General features: G+C 41.1%; 1 protein-coding gene across 3 annotated transcripts in view; it reads left to right on the top strand.

Annotated features, from left to right (window-relative positions):
* ENPEP (glutamyl aminopeptidase) overlaps positions 1 to 20,537 on the top strand; it is a 38,569-nt gene that overhangs the window by 1,957 nt on the left and 16,075 nt on the right. For 2 of the 3 annotated variants that reach the window (XM_083835019.1, XM_083835017.1), the window contains exons 2-8: positions 2,236 to 2,881; positions 7,894 to 8,035; positions 10,528 to 10,659; positions 14,657 to 14,777; positions 16,878 to 17,032; positions 17,664 to 17,777; positions 19,446 to 19,580. In XM_083835019.1, coding sequence (XP_083691145.1) covers positions 2,250 to 2,881; positions 7,894 to 8,035; positions 10,528 to 10,659; positions 14,657 to 14,777; positions 16,878 to 17,032; positions 17,664 to 17,777; positions 19,446 to 19,580 — 1,431 coding nt within the window. In that variant the 5' untranslated portion in view covers positions 2,236 to 2,249. Of the gene's footprint in view, positions 1 to 930; positions 1,587 to 2,235; positions 2,882 to 7,893; positions 8,036 to 10,527; positions 10,660 to 14,656; positions 14,778 to 16,877; positions 17,033 to 17,663; positions 17,778 to 19,445; positions 19,581 to 20,537 lie in introns of those variants that run through there. The other variant, XM_083835018.1, reaches the window with a different exon arrangement.

The raw sequence follows: 20,537 nt of genomic DNA, 5'->3' as shown, positions 1-20,537 counted from the left end.
AAGACACACATATATTTTTGCTACTTAGGACCAGCTCATCCAGATATGTTTTGTAGCTCTTCCCTGAGGGTGGTAATTGTTAGCAGGGAAGAAATCTGTAAGTCTCTTCATAATTAGAATAAATAACCTGTTCTGCAACCTATAGACTTAACATTTAGCAGAAAACCTCTTGGCTATGGAGGAGGAAAATCGTATTGATGTAAAAAGCATGCTTGAAATCAAGACACATTTACTATCTCATCACTTATGGCCTGCTTTGGCTTAAGATGTCTTATTTAAAATCTATTCTCACTCTGTTTTCATGTCGTCTTCAATCAGAACAAAAGAAAAGCAGAAATGGTTTTAAATGTTAAGACTATGATCTTCAATGCTGGCTCTGTTGCTGGAAGTTAAATTCTTACCCAATCCGTTAAAGGGCACTGGTTTCCCATGTCATATCTAGTTTTGATCACGAGAGGGAAATGGGAAACAATAAAACCAGACATAATATGAAACAGATTTTTAGCTTTCTGCTTGAATTTTTTTATTTTTTTTCCTTTTCCTTTTTTTTTTTTTTTCACTTTTGAAAGTATCTGAGTAAGAGTTAACTTGATGCTCTGGAAAAAAAAAAAAAAAGACCTTTTCTTTTCTCAATTCCTGATGGAAAACTTTGCCCTTAAAAGAAGAAGCAATATAAATAGTAGTGTGCTATAAGAGTGCTGATGTGGATTGGGTGGCTGAAGTTCCTGGTGGTGGCTGGCAAATATTTCAAAGGGAGACTTACAAAGCTTGGGAGCAGATTCATTTCTAAAAAGACTGAATAGACTGGATGAAATCTATTCTGGAAAGGCTCCTTCCCTGAGACAGTGTGTCTCACTGGGAGCATGTGTTCACTAATTCTAAGTCTTGAATCTCCCTGTCCAGGTAAAACTTTATCTATCCTAAAAGAAAAAAAAAAAAAAAAAAAAAAAAAAGAGGCTCAGTAGTCAGAGAATTGTAACTGATGTGAAGAGCAAAGTTAATCTATCTCATTATAAACTAAAACAGGAGGCACGAAGCCAAACTGATGTGCCTGATTTAAAACCTACTGAAATGGGCTCTGTAAGTGGAGGAAAAGGGTTAAGAGAGCTGAAGACTGAGGTTTCTATTCTATTGTTTTCCTTTAGTTCTATGTCAAACAAGGTCAAGACTCAGTTTGGTGTTACATTAGCAACACCTTGCTTGCAAGCTTAGCAAGGCATTACTTATAATAAGGTTTTCCAGGCAGAACTGGGCTCTGTTCAATTAATTTGTTTCAATGAAGCGCCACATTGCGATGACATGCAGTAAATGCTGAGTTAGATTTTTAGTACATAAATCATCCAACTGCGTATTTAGAAGTGTCCCTCCCAGCGAGGGTTCACGGGCAGCTCTGCAATTGCACTGACCAACAAGGCAGCCACATCCCAGGCTGCCTGTGCATGCACGGTCATGAGCAGTCTCCTGGAAAATTGGCCCTATGAGACAAAAAGAATTGGACATGTTTTAAAGTTTGAAGTCAGCGATGAAGATTTATCATTCCGCTGTACATTCTTCTGCCTGCAACTGCCTCGAATTACACAGCAGAGGTAAATGAGCCTAGAAAAGAGGGGAAACAGTTGAAAAGTCCTTGAAAGATGTATGTGATTTTGCTGGATTTTTGAGACTTTAGAGATGTCATTTCACAAACTATAGGGTGGAAGTTCAAGGAAATCCTTGCTAGTAAGAGGGAAAAAAAACCCTGCAACCTCAAAAACCCAAACAAGACACAGCAAGGTAAAAAAAGGAAGAGGCAGTGGCAAAGGTTGAGGTTTTGGAGCAGTTACACCTCTATCTGCAAACTCCTTCTGAAAGCTGCTGACAGAGCTTTGGCATCTGATCATCTCCTAACTGCTGATTAACATAGCACTGTTTTATATTTAACTCAGGCCGGAGCAGGAGGGGCTGGGGGTGGGGTTGTGCTGCTTATAAGGGGAGTGCAGTGGGAACAATGTTCCTCTGTGTCGGTTCCCTCGGTCTCCCTGCCCAGCTGCACTCCTTTTGATCATTCATGTTTCCTCTAAATGCATGTTATCTTTAATTAATTGAGTGCCTTGCGGAAAGCGAGGTGGGGGAGACAGAGAGAGAACAGCTATAGCTACACAATTAACGTACAAACCAAGTCTGCTGAGTTTACCGAAAGCAAGTGCTGAATTGACTAATAAGCTTTATATGGTTAATGTTTTGCTCTGAGAACAGACCCGGGAGCTGAGATGGAGGACATGGATCTCGAGGATAAGAAGCCCAAGAAGTACTGCATGAAGACAAAGCATGTGGCTATTATCTGTGGCGTTGTGGCCATTGTAGGTCTTGCTGTGGGGCTTGGTGTGGGACTGACCAGACCTAAATCGCAGCAGTCTTCAGCGGAAACAGATAAGCCAAATCAGTCAGATCAGCCAACAACCTCTCCTCCCACAGCGGATGCAGGTTCCTGTCCTCCTAAAAATGATGATACTGGCGAGTGGAGACATTTCAGACTACCCACTTACGTGAAGCCTTTCCACTATGACCTGGAAGTGAAGCCTGAGATGGAGGCAGACATTTACACAGGGACAGTCAGTATTTATATCGCTTTGGAAAAATCTACCACCCACCTGTGGCTCCATCTGCGAGAGACCAAGATTACAGAAAGGCCCACGCTCAAGAAATCCTCAGGACAGCAGATTGCTGTGACTGACTGCTTTGAGTACACACCACAAGAGTACATAGTGATGAAGGCAGAAGCGGAGCTCCCTGTCACTGATGAGAATGACCCTTATATACTCACCCTGAAGTTTCAAGGCTGGCTGAATGGTTCCCTGGTTGGCTTTTATAGGACCACCTACACTGAGAACGGACAGACTAAGTAAAGGAAATTTTCTTTTATTTATTAAATGTTCTTCTCTATTCCTACTTGCTGAGACCTGCTCTATTCCTGTGTCAGCTTCTCAGTCTTGTCTCTCACCAACTTGCTGACATTTCTGGGCTGTTCTTTAATTTTGTCATTCCCCTAAGGAAGATGTTGTATTCAAAATCTTTTGGCTGTTGACAAGAGTGCGCTGGAGAGCTGGGGGCTTCTGTTATTATTTTGAAAATTTGAAAAGCTTTTCCAAACTCTACTGGTCCCAGGTTACCCTTGAGCATTACAAAAGGCTCCCTCAGAGAGGTAGAGGGACTGAGGCCTGTTTTTTAGCTCCATAGTCCAATAAATAACATACAGCTCTCACAATGCACTGGTCACTCCCCAGAGTAATAGTTTTGGTGTGAAATGCTCTTGTGATACTTTTCCTGACATTGTGCCTCCTTGATGTTGCAAGCCTGAGGAATATCCAAACTCTGTCCCTTCTGTAGCTGGTTTAAATTATGAGTTAGGGAGATCCGAACTATGAAGGTTATCTTTGACTTGAAGTTTCTCTGCTCCAGCTCTTCTTTTTTAACATATCAGTAGTTATTGATATAAGCTTCTTGTGGTGCGTTTAACCCACTTCACTTCCCAGTTTTGCAACACTTCAAGGGGAAAGCCTGAAAAAGCCATTTCTCAATGCTCAAGGGCAAAATTTCTCACTTAATGCATGGAAAGGGCACAATACCATCCATTTTACAGTATCTACATTTCTAAAGTGACTTAGGCCAGCCTTTAAAACTAGAAGATAAACTTGGCTAGACTCTCCTAGGGTCTTGTTTCAGGAACACAAAGCCAAACATTGGTCTGTTTTCATGGCACTTTTTTTGCCTTCCTGGGACAACAGTGTCATGAGTGAGAGTTGCATCAGCTTCATTCAGCCGCTGGCAGGCAGTGCCAGGAGTAGTAGCAGTGACAGGCACCAGCAGCAGAAAATTCAGGAAGCAGAGAAAAAAGCAAGCACTCATTTTTATGTGTAAACATGGTTATTGGGTCTGTGAAGAAGCCATGGAGGGAATAACTTGAACTCCTGCCAGCTCCTTCCCTCTTGTTCCTCCGTCTAGTACCACTCAGTATTGCTCTGACTTGGAAGGCGTTTTGGTTTCATACTTTGAGCATCTGACGACCCCATGGGAGTTTCAAAGTGTAACCTTTTTGCATCTTTATAAATTGGGGTGTGTTATTTCCATTTTAATGGAAATTTTAATGGTGAAGGAAACCTAGATATTGAATGAATTGCCCCTGGTCTGTCCCAACACCGGAACAGCAGAACCAGAGCACAGGTCTCCTGGGTCACAGAGCAGGAGAGGTGAGTGCTTATCCTTCAGATCCAGACAGTGTAGAAAGACAAGGACCAAGCATCTGCGGGCAGGAAGAAAGGAGAACTTCATAAGCTGAAGAAAGTATGAAGTGAGCAAGAGTTCAAGAGAGTTCCTACTCCTTGGTTTGGATGCTAGGAGATACTGTATTGCAAGGCTGATCCTAGCTAGCAGTCTGCAAATGCTCAGTACCGAAGGGAACTTGAGTGTGTGAATTTGTTTCTTAGGCTTGAGAAGGGCTCTAATAAGTCTGAGTGAATGGTGATTTCTGATAGGGTTAAGTTTGTGTAGATAGTCCATTGAGGTGCAAGAGATGATGTATGTGATAGTGATAAGTAAAGCTCTGAAATGTAAGCAACTACTAGCCAAATTTCAAGATACTGCTACTTGGCATGAGGGTAGGTGGTAGAAGGGGTTAAGGAAAGGTGGTGAGGGAAAGGTTTTCTTACTTATTAAAAGTGCATTTTTCCCCTGGCTTTCTACTCAAAAACGATGCTGACTGAAATTAGCTTTTTGCTTTACCTTTGCCTGAGGCAGATTATCACCCTTGCAATATTTCAACCCAAATAGTTCATTCTTTGTTATACTGGAAGTAAATACAGATTGTATCAGGTAATAGAGAAAGTCAAGAAAGTCTACTAATAGCAGCAGATGCTAGACAGAAGAGGGCTGAGGTGAAAATGAGAGCCAATTTGTAATTAACCAACTCCCCCATCCTTTCTGGGCAGTATTAGAAGCAGTGGGACCTTTTGAGAAAATAAAGGACACTGAAAATTCAGTTTCCAGACCGAGCTTCTCCCCAGCTGTCTATCTGTGAGGGCAAAGGTTTGCCAAAGCATAGCTATAACGACTTTTGTTTACAAAGCGGGCAGAAGTCCAGGTTCTGCTGTTGCTTAGATGCGAATCTCCCACTACATTTTGTGGAAAACATGGAGACATGGGCGGAACATGCCTGCAAGTCCAGGAACCTTGGGAGGCTTAGGGAGAACATCTCATTTGTGAATCCTGTTCAGATGGATTGCACAATCCCCATTTTTTTAAAGTACTTTTGGACTTGCCCAGAAATGGATCTTGAGATACCTTGGGAACACAACTATTTAAATTGATGTGAGCATGCAGGTAGGGAGCAGGAAAGTAGAAATTTTGAGAATGCAGATTTTAAACAGACCTGCCTGGATCCTCCTGAGAGTGCCTGAATCCAACGGTAAGCACTGGAGTCCTTTTGTAAGGCTATTCCACTGTCTCTGTGCATTTCATTTCTTCATTGACGAAAGGGGAATAACGGTCCTCCCCTACTTTACATGATGCAGTGAGTAAAAATATATCACAACTGTGTTATTTTCAAATATTGAGGAAGGGAGCACAATAAGAGTCTCTGCCTGGTATTATTGATTCTTTTAACTCACTGGTTCCTGAAAAGGAATGTGCTAATACCTTCCTTTATTTTCACCTTGGTATTACAGATAAAACAAACATGTCAAGACACCTGATTTTGATTTTGAATTACTATTTGTGACAATGTATGGTTTCCCTTTTATAGGAATTCTCTCCGTCCTCCATAGGAGAACAAAAGGCTTGTAAAAGATACTCAGTTGGGCACATCTCTAACAGATAAGAAGAGTTTCATTTAGGATTTTATTGATTAGATAAAGGCACGGTTGTTGTTGTTGTTACAAGGAAATAGCGCTCTTGCATCTCAAGAGCAGAATTTCTCAGAAGAAGCAATGGATATGAATTTAAGGAAACACTAGGTACAAAAAAAAAAGCATTACTCAGCTCAAGGGGAGCTCTTTTGCAGTAAAACCCTGTGTTTGGGGTGGGAAAAAAATGGAAATTAATCATAGTTCTAAATGCAGACCTGTTTTATTTTGGAAACAACAGCTGGATGCAGTCTCAGCCAGGTCTTCACTCCCTATTACTAGGATATTTACAGCTGTCACCTCAAGTTCACATTTAAAGGTCTGGACATCAACAGCAAGTAGAAGTGTGGAATCCATCAAGCAGCGAAGAAAATCTTATCTAAAAACTACGTTACACAGTTTGGGAGAAAGTTACAACATCTCATGTTTCTAGTGCTACTTGCATGCCATAGCCTGGAGTACTGATCATCTACCCTATTGGAGAGGTAGTGCTGTGGTTTTGCACTGCTGCTGTCTGTCTGCCTCCACAAATAGATGAGGATAGATAATCAGCTTATAAATCAGAAGAGCTATCATAGTGTTATCCGTCTTTAGGAACAAGATATAAATGTGTCAAAATATACAGCCAAATTTTTAAGCAATATATGTGAAGCATTGCCCTGGGGACTTGAAGTTAACTTCATTGTGAAATAGCTTTGAAATCCAACCAAAAGTAGAGAGTTACATCAAACAATTTACCGAGCAAATGAAACTCTATTGAGCCTGAAGTTATGTTAAGGTGAGGGTTCGTTATGCTTTCTGCTCATGAACTACAGAGTTACTATTCCAATGAACATGAATGGTGAGAACCCAGACATATTACCTCATCAGGCTTGTAAATGAACCTTGCTGCTACAAGTTCCTAATGACCAGTTTAGTATTTAACCATCACAAAGAAAAGCCAAGGGCAACAGAAACACTGAAAAATTGGTTGTCAAGTGAGCTTGTAGGATTGCTGCAGATCTGTAATTTACGGTGTACACTTTTAATTACATTTTGGAAAGAAAAACTACCTTAATATAGTTGGAGCAGCTGTAGAAGTGCTGTCAAAAAATGCTCAACATTCCAGATTAATTGAAGAAGCATCTGTGATCTCTTTCACCATTAATCACTGAAGAATATGTTCTGCCACTGAATGGTTCATTAATGGGGGAGCCCAATGTCACTGTGAGAAGCAAGCACACAATAGGAACTTTCACAACCTTCATCTTAATTTCTTCTGTGACCCCTTATTCTCTAGTTCTTCTGGTTGTTCTTGTTTAAGTGAGATGGCTTGCTAACCCCCCTTGAGAGAGCTAACATAGCATCAGTTTTGTGCTAGGATGTTTACCTGGACTTCCCATGTTTTCTCAAACACTTTCTTTATTGGAGTCAGAGGAGTGTAACGGCACCAGCAGAAAAGTGTATGTGGTCACTGCAGAGAAAGAAACACATAGGTAGGGTGAATTTTCAGGGGCACTCAGAGAATTCCAAGGTGTCTTCTTGGAGATGCTTAAGACTCCAATCCCAAGATGAACTCTAGATGGTAAACAACACATGGAATTACTTAAGTAAATAGCTCTATATCAGAACCTATATTTCCTTTTATAGATGATACCAACAGCAGTTTATTTTAGGCACAGAAATCAATGGGAATACTCATAAGGAAGGCAAGCAAAAGTTTACCATCCAGGATGGGTCATTTGTATCTTGTTACCTGGCTCCTAAAATATTTCTTGATAATTAATTGTCTTTAGTTTTTGCTCTGAACCCTAGAGGAAGCTGACGACAGAGTTTGAGGTACATATGCTCCACATGCCTCTATGATTTCTGCATTTCTGATGTCACCTACTTTTATGAATGGACGAGTACACAAAATATTTGTACTTGATTTTAGTTTGTAAAGTTGCTAAATACTTATGCTTAGAAAGTGCAGATAAGATTTGAAAGGTATGCGGTGAAGGTTTAGAACAACCTGCCAATCTGTTGTTTATTTAAGGAGCATTGCAGCTACTGACCACGAGCCAACAGATGCACGGAAATCATTTCCTTGCTTTGATGAACCCAACAAAAAGGCAACTTACAATGTATCTATCATCCATCAAAACACGTATGAAGCACTTGCCAACATGCCAGTACAGGTATGTATTTCCCAACTCTACTGCCTAAGAGGGATGGTTCTGTAAAGCCACTGGACACAAGGTCCTTGTGCATTCTCAGTCTCTACCACCCAGACGCTGTAAAGCTAATGGTTAATAAATATTCCATGAAATCTGACTGGTTGTTTGGTTAGGACTCCCAGTGACCAGTCAGTACACAAGATAGCAATGCAGAGCCAAATCCAAATCAGAAATGAAATGTGTCTTCTGTCTTCAGCTAGCTGACCCTCTCTTCAGATATGCTGTATGAGCATCCACTACTAACCATAAATAGGTAACAGCAGGCTCTTCAGTCAAACCAGGTGGACTCTGAGAAGAAATGCTCTGAAAGACAGCTGCTTCCCGGATCAGGAGTCTCATAATAATCACTAAAACTGCATTATGTTCCAGTGCAAGAGCCTGCTGATCACAACCTAACAGCAAAGGATCCTGCTAGCAAGAAATAGTCTAAGACTATCGTGTATAATAACACAGAATCTAAAATCCCATCTGTCAGATCATGAGTGTGGACACTTTTCAGTCCACTATGGCTTTAATTTTCTAAATAATCTATTTCTGGACCTGCTAGGTCAAATTCCAAGTTTGGGATGAAATTCAATGGCACCAATTATCTACCTCTGGGCACTCTGGAAGAAGATTGAATGGCTTTCAGCTGAGAGTTTCTAATGAATAGTTTAACTGAATGTGTCATCCAATGTTTAATTTCTAATGACTACGTTCTAAAGTGGGAGATAAAGTGCCAAGTTTAAAAAAAAAAAAAGCTTCCAGCCTCCAGGCTGTTGACATTTGCATCTTCCTGATCACTCCCCACCCAGAAAACAAAGAAAGATCTGCTTTGCTGTGTACTGTTTTATTTAAAGAGTCCCCAAACTTTAACTATGCATCAGAAATGTGGCTGAGAGAACTATTATTGCTGTGATACAGCTGCCTCCCAGACCCTTTGCAAATTTAAAGCTCTGAACTATTGTTATTAAAAAAAATATGTTTATGATACCTAGAAGAGCAGCAGGTACTTTGATGAACAACACATGAAACAAGAGTGTTTGTGGTACCTTTACACATAGATCTCAGATAAGTGAGGGTATGGATGGTGGGGGGGGGGGGGGGAAACTAGCTGTTATCAAGATTTAGTGGGGTTTGAGATTTGCTTTACATCTCTAGGTGTGTATTTTGTCTCTAAAATGGACATAAAAAATAAGCTTTCGAAGAGCTAGCTACTGCTTGTTAATTAATTTGCTAAAACCCAAGTACAGGGAGGGATACAGATTATCCTGGGTTTGACTAACAGATGACAGCAGAACCCTTTTTCATCTGGTGTGGTCACAAGGTTGGTTGCTCTGTTCTTAGTAGTGAAGGATCTTTGGGGAATCATTTCAATGGATGGAAGTTAAAGTAGTTTGTAAATGTAATGCGCGTTGTGTGTTACACATTCTGTAGTAGTTTTGGTGGTGGGAAGTTTTAGAGTCCATGTGGCAAAATCAGTTCAGCAAAACCAGGATCTTGTACATTTCATTTGCATTTTTCACTGGAGTGAATTTTTTTAAAGCCTTTTTTTTTTTTTTCACTGAGATTCTGACTTTGTTGAAAGACCAAAAGATACCAAATTAGAGTCAAATAACAAAAAAGTAGATTGTGAATATATCTGTGAAAAGGATTTTTTAGCTCATGAATTCATATCACCAGTAACATGTATGCTTTATTTACATTGTACTTATAACAAATGAATCTCATGAAGTATTGTATCTCTAGAAGAAAGTTAGTGTCTTTTATATACGGCGTGCTTTTCTCCTATTTTAGTCATCCAGATAGAAGCACAAAAATTTATTAGACAGGTGGCAGATAATGCATAGCAGAAACAAATTTTCAGAGTATAAATTTCATAGAAAAGGTTGTAGATTTGGTCATACAGTTCACTTGAGAAAACCAGGAATGGTTTTAAATTGATTTAACAAAATAAAAACTATGATCACTAAGCCTTTTGTACATTTAAACAGCCCACCAATTAGCAGTGCTAATTTGTGTCTGAGCAAGTTCAGGATAGATTTATTAATTTGGTCTTTACCCTAACTAACATCACTGCACCCCCTGACTCCTGCGTGATGCACATATTTAAGAGGACAGAATCCAGTCTCTTTGATCTGTCCAGAGTGATGTTATTTTATACAACTATTTCAAGAACAAAATGTATTAAAGTACACTGGAAAACTATTGGCAAAATTCCCGTGCACGTGAATGGTTTCAAATCCTTGATGCAAAATTAGAACCAGGTAAACTTATTTAGTGCAGAAAAACAAAGTTTCATTTTATGTATTTTGTCTGTTCTCATGCCATCAGCAGTGGGATGCCAGAAGGGGTGAATCTGGAGAGGTGATGTATCATTCCTGGCTAGTTTTAGCCTTCATGAGAACGTTATACTCAATTTTGCATGTGTTTGTAATTTCAAAATCAAATTAATTATTTTTCCATTTCTACAGCAAACTGTACAGGTGGAAGATGGCTGGAATCGGACAACTTTTGAGAAGTCAGTTCCCATGAGCACTTACTTGGTATGCTTTGCAGTGCACCAGTTCAAGTTTGTAGAGAGGCAGTCTGCTAGAGGAATACCCGTAAGTCCTGTTGCAGCATGAACATGGTTCAGATGACAGATGTGCAGTGATTTGCATTTTTTTTAATGAATCAGCTCTTTTTATAATACAAACAAGAGTTTTCCCTTTCCCATAATGTATTTTAGGCAGCAGATCAGATTAGGTGTTCACTGTGCTCCCTCTGACCTTGTGTACATGGAGTATTCTGCAGTTTTTCCCTGTCTCCCATCTCAGTGAGATCCCAGCTGGCATCACCCATACAGGCACATGGGTGAGGAAGGAGCACTGTTGCTCTAACCTCATCTTTGACTTAAAGCCCAGAGCCTGAGGGAATGTCCAAATCCAAGGGTACAAGAGATTCACAGGCCCTGGATACAAATACTTTACATTTTTGGGGGGGTTAAAAAGCATGAATCTGTATTACATTTGATGTCTTTCCTATTTACAGTCCTGGAGACATAGGACTACAATGCTATGTACAATTGCATGTTGGCTATAATATTCTTTATCTTGCAACAGTGGCTAAAGGTAATTTGCCACCGTACAAATACTTTACTAAACCATACAGAAGTGACAGGGCCTGGGTATTTGGCAGGTGCTCTGATGGATTATGTTTGAATCTGAATCCATAAAATCACAGTAGCTCCTTGGTTTAGATGCAACAGACACAACTGTTCCAATCCAGTTCTGGCTTGGATTCAATTAAAATCTCCTGACGGTGCAGCTGAACAGGCATAAGCAGGTAAGATATTCTACTGAACAGCCGAAAGCATGAAGAGAATTTGTACCTCAGCCTAAGCTCCTCATTTAGCCTACAACTAGTCTGGGATGCTGAACCCACTCTTGATTATTTATTGGTTTACATTGCCTTTCATCCGAGAGAGAGGGTGATGCCACAACTGCGTGCCCTTGCTGCTTCCCCTTCCTTTCCCTACCTGAAAAAGCATGGCACATTCAGGCTGTCCGTCGGTGTGAAAAGCTGCCTTGTATAAAGTTCCGAAGTGCTGATCCTGCTCTTAGCAAAGTCTTCCTGACAGAGCGCTGTGCCGAGGCCTCCCTCCTCAACGCATTTGCTAGCATCGTGCTGTACGCTTGTCTTACTTCTTGACAAACAACTGAGGCTAAATTGCACTTAGCCAAGGAAATGGAGCCTGGCTTGACATAGTGATGCAATATTCTGAGATCCCCGCTGTTTGGCTGAGTAATCTGCAAAACAGGAGGATGTTTTAGGCCACTCAGCCACGCATTTTTGTTAACAAGATGCTGTTTGGCTTGGCTGCTCCACTCATTGTCAAGAACAAGAGTGGTTCTTTGGCCTCAACAGGTATTCTCTAGAGTTTAGTTATTTAAAAAAACTGAATTTGTGCAGCTCTAGAATCATAGAATCATTTAGGTTGGAAAAGACCCTCAAGATCATCAAGTCCAACCATCAACCAGACCTACCAAGTCCCATCGCTAAGCCATGTCACTTAGTGCCACGTCCACATCTCCAGGGATGGGGAATCCACCAATTCCCTGAGCAGCCCATTTTAATGCTTGACCAACTTCTCTGTGAAGAAATTCTTTCTAATATCCAATCTAACCCCCCCCCCCGCTGCAACTGCAGACCATTTCCTCACATCCTATCACTTGTTACCTGAGAAAAGAAACAAAAGAGAGCTTTATAGAACATAGTGTTGTAGAAAAAAAGAAAAGAAAAAAAATGATGAAGACCTGAATGTTGAAGAAGGCAGAAAACTTCATTTTCTAGATATAAAAATTAGCTTATTATCTGCTCATCCACACCACACTCCAGAATACGGCCATAAGGCCAATACTTGTTTATTTTTTGACTCAAGCAAAGTCATAAAGCACAAAATGTTATTGAGCAGTTGTAGCTTTTCTAAAGAGAAGGGAGTGTTCACTGAAACGTGATAATTAAAGTGTGTGCATGTACGTGTGTGTGTGTGTGTTCGTGTGTGTGTAGAAGTGGGGGTATTTGTGTCAGTATAAAGGTTGCCTGAAGAAACTCCTTCTAGTTGAGGCTTTGGTTATTATATATGTTACTAATGATATTCACTAAACAATGTCTGAGGACTTGCCTGCACTAGAAGACTTTTTTTTTTCTTTTTTTTTTTTTTTTTTAGTGAAGTAAACCATAACTGCTCCCTTTCTTTTAGTATGGACATATTTTAGCGATATAAAGTAAATGTATAAGATTGTTTTAAATTAAGGGAGCCACATAAACATCACTAAAAACGATCTTTTTACCAGTAAAAGCAGGTCATCTTTAGAGTTTTTAATCAGATAGTAAGAAAGTCCTTCTCCTAACTAAACACTTCCATGCAAAAAACTTTGAAGTGTTGCCAAGCCATGAGATATTGAGTTGCTGATTGTTGAGAAAAACATTCTATAGTTTGCTATATAAATCGTTAGTAATAAATCATGCACCCAACAGAAATTATCCGTGTAATCCATATATTGCTTGCATAAACAACAGCAACAGCATGCAACTCACGTGATACGATCCACTATTTAAAAACTCTGCCATTAGCTCTGAAAATCATTACCCTGACAAAGACCTTGATGGAATCAACGGTGGAAAATGTGCCCACAGCTGGAAACAACACTCCTGAGCTGATTACCTGTCAGGTACCAAATGTCTGCTTTGGAAAATCACAGAGGAGATTACACAAATGAAACTCAAAGTCGGTTCTAGTGCACGCTAAAGGTTTTGGAACCCATTAATATGGATCAGCTAGGGGACCAAAGATTGCTAAATTGGGTAAAGAGCTTACTGAAGTGGAAATTACGGATTGTAATTGCAAACTGACCCTGAGGGAAATCCCCTGGCTGGGATGGATTCCCAATTGAATTTCATAAGCTTTTTTGGTTTTGCTTTTTTCATTCCATCTTTATTTCTGACCACTCTCCCATCCTCCTCCCTTGTTGGAGGAAGTGTAATTTCATGGTATTGAAATAAATGTGTTAGGCTCAAAAGAGGCTCCTAGAGTAGACCAGCTCCCTTGCTAAGTTTGGACCCTAAATGCCTGGCTATGAGACGGGACTGAGGAGTAAACAAGCCATGCCAACAACGAGGCGCCAACAACGCAAAAAGATGGATCGGTTACCCCAAAGCCAGCAATTTCACTCCACATGAAGATCTCTCACTTTCCACGCTGGAAATATTGGGGGACAGGGAAGGGGACAGCCTACAGCTCCTGCAAGTGCAGCACTACAGTTCAGGTCTGGGGAAAGAGACCTGGAAATTTTGGGACAAAGAGATTGAGGAAAAGACCCCCCCCCCCCAAAAGCTCCATGAGTTCTGAAGGAAAGCCTGGTCTTCCCAATGTGGAGATAACATCTGAAAAGGCTTTCTCAAGCTGTAGGCCTCTTCGTCATGATTATGAGTGCCATACAGACTCTAGTCCTCCTGGGCTTGAGCAGTAATAGCTCATACACCAAACCTTTGGGGTGGAAGGGTCAGCACTCAAGACAATGTTTTTTGCCTTCATCAAAAAATGCAAGCTCAGATACACAAGAAGAGCACAGAAATGGTCAGCCATCGTGCACAGGGATGCCAAACGTGCCTCCTGAAATTGATCTGTTGAGATCAGTCTAAATCAATGAGCTGCTCAGAACAAGCGGATTCCTTTCACTTGTGCTTGTGCAGCGTTTCTTTCTCGAGAAAGCCAGACCTTGGGAGAAGGGTGGCTGGTAGGCACTCAGGCCTTGCTCCAAGCTTTGGTGTTGGGAGATGGCCACTGTGAGCTTCAGGGCATGGGTCTTGCCAGTTTTGAAGTTCAGGCATGGTGTAGGAAGCATGCACATATTATGTTGACTTGGTTTCTTCTATGCATGACGTTTGAAAAACCTTTTTGAATAAATAGGTCAGGTAACAGAAGTCATTGCTTAGGCCAGTCTCTTAGAGAAAATCTGCAGTGTTATAGGTATGTATGTTGAATGACTTTTCAATGCTTGCCACCTCCTAGTTTCTCTTAACTGAAGATTGCTCTAATTGTCTCTCTCTATTTTACAGCTGAGAGTTTATGCCCAGCCACTGCAATTAAACACGGCAGAATATGCAGCAAATGTAACAAAAATTGTATTCGACTTCTTTGAAGAGTACTTTAATTTGAGCTATTCTCTTCCAAAACTAGGTGATTATTAGTTTTTCATTTTGTTAATTTACTGTCGTGGTTATGTTTCTCCTACAAGTTCCTGTATTTTGTTGGTAAACAGAGTATGAAAGTGTTTGGTTTTTACCTGCTGATATTATATCAGGATGCTTTAAAATTGTACCAATGTAGTTTGAGATGTTCTTAAGTGTCATGATGGAAGCATTGGTCTCAGCAACAGTTCCATTAGCAGTTCTCAGAAATGAACTGAAGAACTGCTCTTGGCATGGATATTTTAGAGAGTTTTGTGGAAAATCAGGGGAATCATTGGTGACATCAGCAAAGGAACATTATGAGCTAAAACAGAGCCAGATGAAGCTTGAGAAAAACAAGTACCATTTCCATGGGAACTTCTGGACAAAAGTCAGCAATGAGATAAGTGAAGATGCAAATTGCCAGAGAGTATGTCATACTATTTACTAAGCTTAGTGCAAAGTGGGTGTGTGACCATTTCTTAGAAAGATGAATGTGGTCCAGTGTATAATTTGTAGTTACTACTGCTGGGCTGAATAAAGACACAGAGCTTGGGTATAGGATTAAATTTTGCCCGTGGTTACAAAATAAGCTACATATATATATAAGCTACATATATAAATATATACATATATATATATATAAAAGAAAAGTAGTGCATTTGGGCATCCTTTAATTTGGGCTATCTGGTCTCTGGATCTGATTTGTGCAGCTTGAACTGGTAAAGTAGGGAATGTAATCAGAGTTGTGAAAATGTGTTGGAAATGCCTCCTCCTATGACCTCAAGAGGTAATGCAGTCATGTTGATAAACTTACAAGGATCAAGGAAAAAAAAACAACAACAACAAAACAACTACAAACAAATATATCTAACAGTCTAACCTGTATTACTTTAGCAACAGATTTCTACCTCCTTTCAAAACATCAGTTGAGTTTACTGGAAATATCTATTTGCGTGTCAACAGTACCTGAGTTTTAGGGAAACTAGATGTTGTCCTTTTGCGCACCGGTTCCAATTAATAACTGGGACTATATCTTAACTGTGCTTCATACCCAAGCTTTCATTTCCATAAATGCCTGATGATTTTGCCACATCAGGGGTCTGTCTGCACTGCAGGGTGGACTGGCAACCCCAGGTCAGCAGTATAAGAGGGCAGATGCTCTTGTAGCTTGTATATTGTTTTTCTGAGAATATCTATTTGTTGGATCACAATTCCTGACTTACTATGTTGTTCCCTCAGTATTAGAAGTCACCTAGATCAAACCTGATGAATCAAGTGTATTTCTGCAAAATATTTAGATATGTTTCACATTGAGTTATGGCTTCTGGCATTGTCATTCCCATTGTGATCCTCATTTTGACTCTCAGTGGAGCCCTGGCCAGACTACCAGCTCAGATTCTATAATCAAGTTGTTTAAATTAAAATGATTAATTCCTGTCTTCTGTTAGGGTGGGGTAAGGGTTGTTTGTTCTATTCAGTTTTAAATCCATCTGTACTTTTTCACTAACTCACACAGAAAGGCTGTGGTCATTATTTGCAGAAGAAAATGCCAGTCCAATTTAGTCCACAGTTCTCATTTAAACCTGTATTGATTACTGACCATGAAGGAGTGACCCCCACAAATTGCCGGGAATAGAAGCAGATGTTGTTCACTGCATGGGGGATTTACTTCGGTTAACAGGTCAATAAATATTTTTAATGCGACAGTGTGACAAACAATGACATGCCTCATTATGCTACAGATAGTTTCAGGTGGTTTACTGCCTAGAGCACATCCCCAGACAATACTATTAATTTTGGGAGCCAAAATTAAGTTCTGTGTGATATGCACGCTCCCAGGAGGTGGCACAGCATCGTCTCTCAGGACAGATCCTCAGATAGTGCAACCGGTTGTAGCTCTACTAATCCCAGCAGAGCTTGGGCACTTGCTATGAGCAGCTGTAGGCCAGTCCCCTGCTTCTTAAACACATGTTATAGGCTGCAGTCCACAGCAGTAAGCCTGAACCACATACGGCAAGCAAAACCAGCCATGAATAAGCAGAAAAGAGGGTGATTTAAGTGGCTTAAGGGGTACAGTGGTAACCACATTCTCTTTCTTTCAATGTAGATAAAATAGCTATTCCAGATTTTGGGACAGGTGCTATGGAGAACTGGGGGCTGATCACATACAGAGAAACAAACCTACTTTATGATCCCAACGAGTCTGCCAGTTCCAACAAACAGCGAGTAGCAGCCGTGATAGCTCACGAGCTCGTTCACCAGGTATGTTTTAGGACACGACTCATTTTCAAAGTTCTTTAAATGTTTAGTATCAATTATTTAATCAGGAAAATACTCTTATTAATCACGACTCAGGATCTTCTACGTGTGCTCACACTTTGATTGCAAAATACCATGCTAAAACTGTTCCCTGTTAGAGCTCTAAAGTACCAGAAATACTGCCTTTGAATTTTTCTCAGGAAATTAGATGCTTGGGTCCAGACGGTGAGCCAGCTTATGAAAATCTGTCGAAAATGTCTTAAAGGAACTCATTTGCATGTGCAGATGTCTCTTTTGGGCAAGCAAATAAGGACAGCTATACACTGTGGAGGCTGTCTGAAAACATATCTGTACAAGCACAAATCAGCAAATCAAGAGGAAGAAACTAAAAATATTTTCAGTGGCACATGAATCATTAGCAATTTCCCCAGTAATATGTAATTTGATAATAAAAGTGATGTTTTAACATCAGGCAAGGCCTGAGTTCCTATTTAAACCCCAGCATTAGGATAATTTTCATCTGGTAACAGGAAGAAATGTAAACAAATGAATGTACTACGTGGAGATGTGAGATACAGAGATATACTTTTACCATTTGGCTAACACTACATCTTTCAATGTTGATAAATTACAGTGGTTTGGAAATATTGTGACCATGGACTGGTGGGACGACCTGTGGTTAAATGAAGGATTTGCCAGTTACTTTGAGTTCCTGGGAGTCAATGCTGCAGAACCAGATTGGAAAATGGTAATTACTTCTGTCTTGTGGAGGGTTGGTGGGGCTGGGGGGAGCATTTTGAAAGGGTGTAAAAATTAGACAGGGATGATGAGGATTTAAAATATATTTATATTTTTAAAATGTAGTGCAATGCAATCTAAAGAAAATGTTGGCTTAAGCTTTTCCACCTCCCTGCGTTGTGGTTTGAAACTAATCAAAGTAAACTTTGAAAAGTTTTTGTCTGCAGGGAAGAGTCATCCTTTTTAACAAGTGTGTGAAGTGTTTGGTTCTTGTTATTGCAAATAATACGTAAGTGGACTCTGGGCAGTGTTAGCAGTTTTTAAAAGGTTGTTCAAAGTCCAGCCCTAGAAGATGGAGAATGCCCTTAATTAGGTAGCTGGACCGTAGTCTCTCTTCACAGGGCCTGCCTTAGGATCATTACTCAACCTGGTGCGGGTTGGGAACCCCAGCCTGTCCCACAGGTTGGGCTGTTTGTCAAGGAGAAAATCAGCTCCCCCCTATCTGCTGCCAGCGTTTTAAATGTCATTTCCAGTGCTCCAGCTCAAGAGCATGTGTAATCTGCACAATGCAAAAATAGGTAGTGGCAGGGGATGTCCTGTGGTACTATGCAGCAAGAACAACTCCATTCGCTTTGCAGAGTTGCAAAGAGGGCAGCCTTCAATATGCATTATGCTCTGAGGAATGATAGCAGCGTGTGAGTAAAGGGAGGTTTCTTGCTCTCTCCTTCCTCCCTTCCCAAACAGATGTGATGGCACTTAGCATTCATATTTCCCCCAGCTGTCCAGGACTAATGATTTTCTGGCTACTAAAAAATACGTAACATATGCCCCTGGAAGGAAGCGGGGTAGGTGTTGCACAGGCTGAGCCCACTGACAAGCCGAGAGACATCTGGAGCAGGCAGCGCCTACCCTGCGCTTCCCCTGCCTCCCACAAATCGCTCTTCTCAATGCGTTATGTGAGACTTGGGATGAAATCATTCCTGGATCACTTCTTTTGCACTTGAAGTAGGAGATCTGTTGTGCTGCCTATGTAAGCAAAAATTTCATTACTGAGCCTAGAATTTAAAAGCTGTTAAATGCAGATACCATGTTCATTTAAGACCTTGCACCATTTCACTATTTTCATCCTATCGAGCATTAGAAGAGGAAAACTAAATAGAAATTGTCTTTTTTTTTTTTTCCCACCAACACTGATTAAGAAGTAAGGGGATTTTGACCAAAGGTTACTTCATATTTAAAAAAAAATGATAATCACCTGTAGGATGGAGAAGCCTGCTTCCTTCTTCCCTTCTTCCCTCCTTACTTTCCCCCGCTCCATTTTTGCAAGAGGAGCCCATAATGCTTTGAGATATTGTCACACTGCTGAAATTGGTAATACAGCCTCCTTTTGTGCCTACTGAGTGTTTTTTTTGTTTTGTTTTGTTTTTGTGTGTGTGTGGTATGATACGTATGGGAAAATACGACTTACAAAAGGTGATTTATCGTAGTTAAGGAAAAAGTGTATCCCTCCCCTCTCAGAGGTAAAGCACGAATTTGCAAGTCTTCTTCAAAGGAGGTGAAATTTCATTCCATTTCCAACCGCCTCCCTCTAGAGAAGCTGCAGCTCAAGCTACTGATTTTGTGAAGTTAGGTGTACAGTCCTGCCTTTGTTTTTATTCTAACACCTTCTCCTTCTCAGCTTGACCAGGTTTTAATTGATGACGTGCTTCCTGTAATGACGGATGACTCTTTGCTTTCTTCCCACCCAATTGTGGTCAACGTGTCATCTCCAGCTGAAATCACCTCTGTGTTTGATGGGATTTCCTACAGCAAGGTAGGACGTCCCCCTGCGGTGACTTGGGCTGCACAGAAAGTGGAGGCTTGGGAGAGGTGGCAGAAGTCAGGGGAGCTCGTAATAGTAGTTCCTAAGCCGGTGTGAGCTGTGTCTGCACAGAGCTTGCTTCTAGGACATTCCCTGCTGTTGTCTGTGATAATTCAGCCAAAAGTGACGGTTAGAGGAGCGATGCAGCCAGAGTCCTGGTCGGCCACCATGTTCCAGGCAAACCTGCTCACGGAGGAGCAGGGAAATGGCAGTGTCAGCAGTGTCTGCTACGAGAGTTGTTGGGTTTAAAATTATCCTAAGCCAGATACTAAGCACACTCCTCTCCCATCACCTCATGTGTTGATGCAGCCCAATTCTGTCAAGCCACATAACCTGATGCAAGGGCAGATGGCCAGGTGTCCTCTCTCTCACTTCTCCATTGCACCTTTGGGGCACCGTAACTTCTATTTTTAGGAAGCCAGGCAGGAAATCAAGCAGTGAGAATAGGAAAGCAACTTTTTGTCTCACGTTGCTCACAGGATCTCCGGCCCCCTAGAAGCCTTAGCAAAGATGGGCAACACCAGCCTCTAGTGGCATTGCCCCTAAACTGGGAGATGTTAGCTTCACGTTTCGCTGCCAGTTGTGGAGCTCACATCTGACTTGGGCTAAGTCTGTAGCCCAAGAGGTGGTAGAGGGCACCCCTGTTAGGTCTTTGACATGCATTATGATCATCCTGAGGCTGTCCCTCTCAGTGGTGGGGGGGACCTATGCCTCTAAGGGGTCTCTCTAGAGCCAGCTGGAACCAACTGGGAGAATCCCCCAGGTCTGCCTGCCCAGTGAGACTCCAGGATGCCTGTGCCATCCAACTTCTTGGTCCTTACACCAGTCCTGGGGCTCTGTTCACTCTCTCGTCAATGAGCTATCTCCCATACCGTGTTGCATACGACCCTGATACACCGTGTTTGTGTT

Source organism: Anser anser, assembly GCF_964211835.1.
Source record: "Anser anser genome assembly, chromosome: 4".
Taxonomy (NCBI): Eukaryota; Metazoa; Chordata; class Aves; order Anseriformes; family Anatidae; genus Anser; species Anser anser.
The sequence above is the reverse complement of the archived record's forward strand: the minus strand, read 5'-3'. Positions and strand labels throughout refer to the sequence as shown.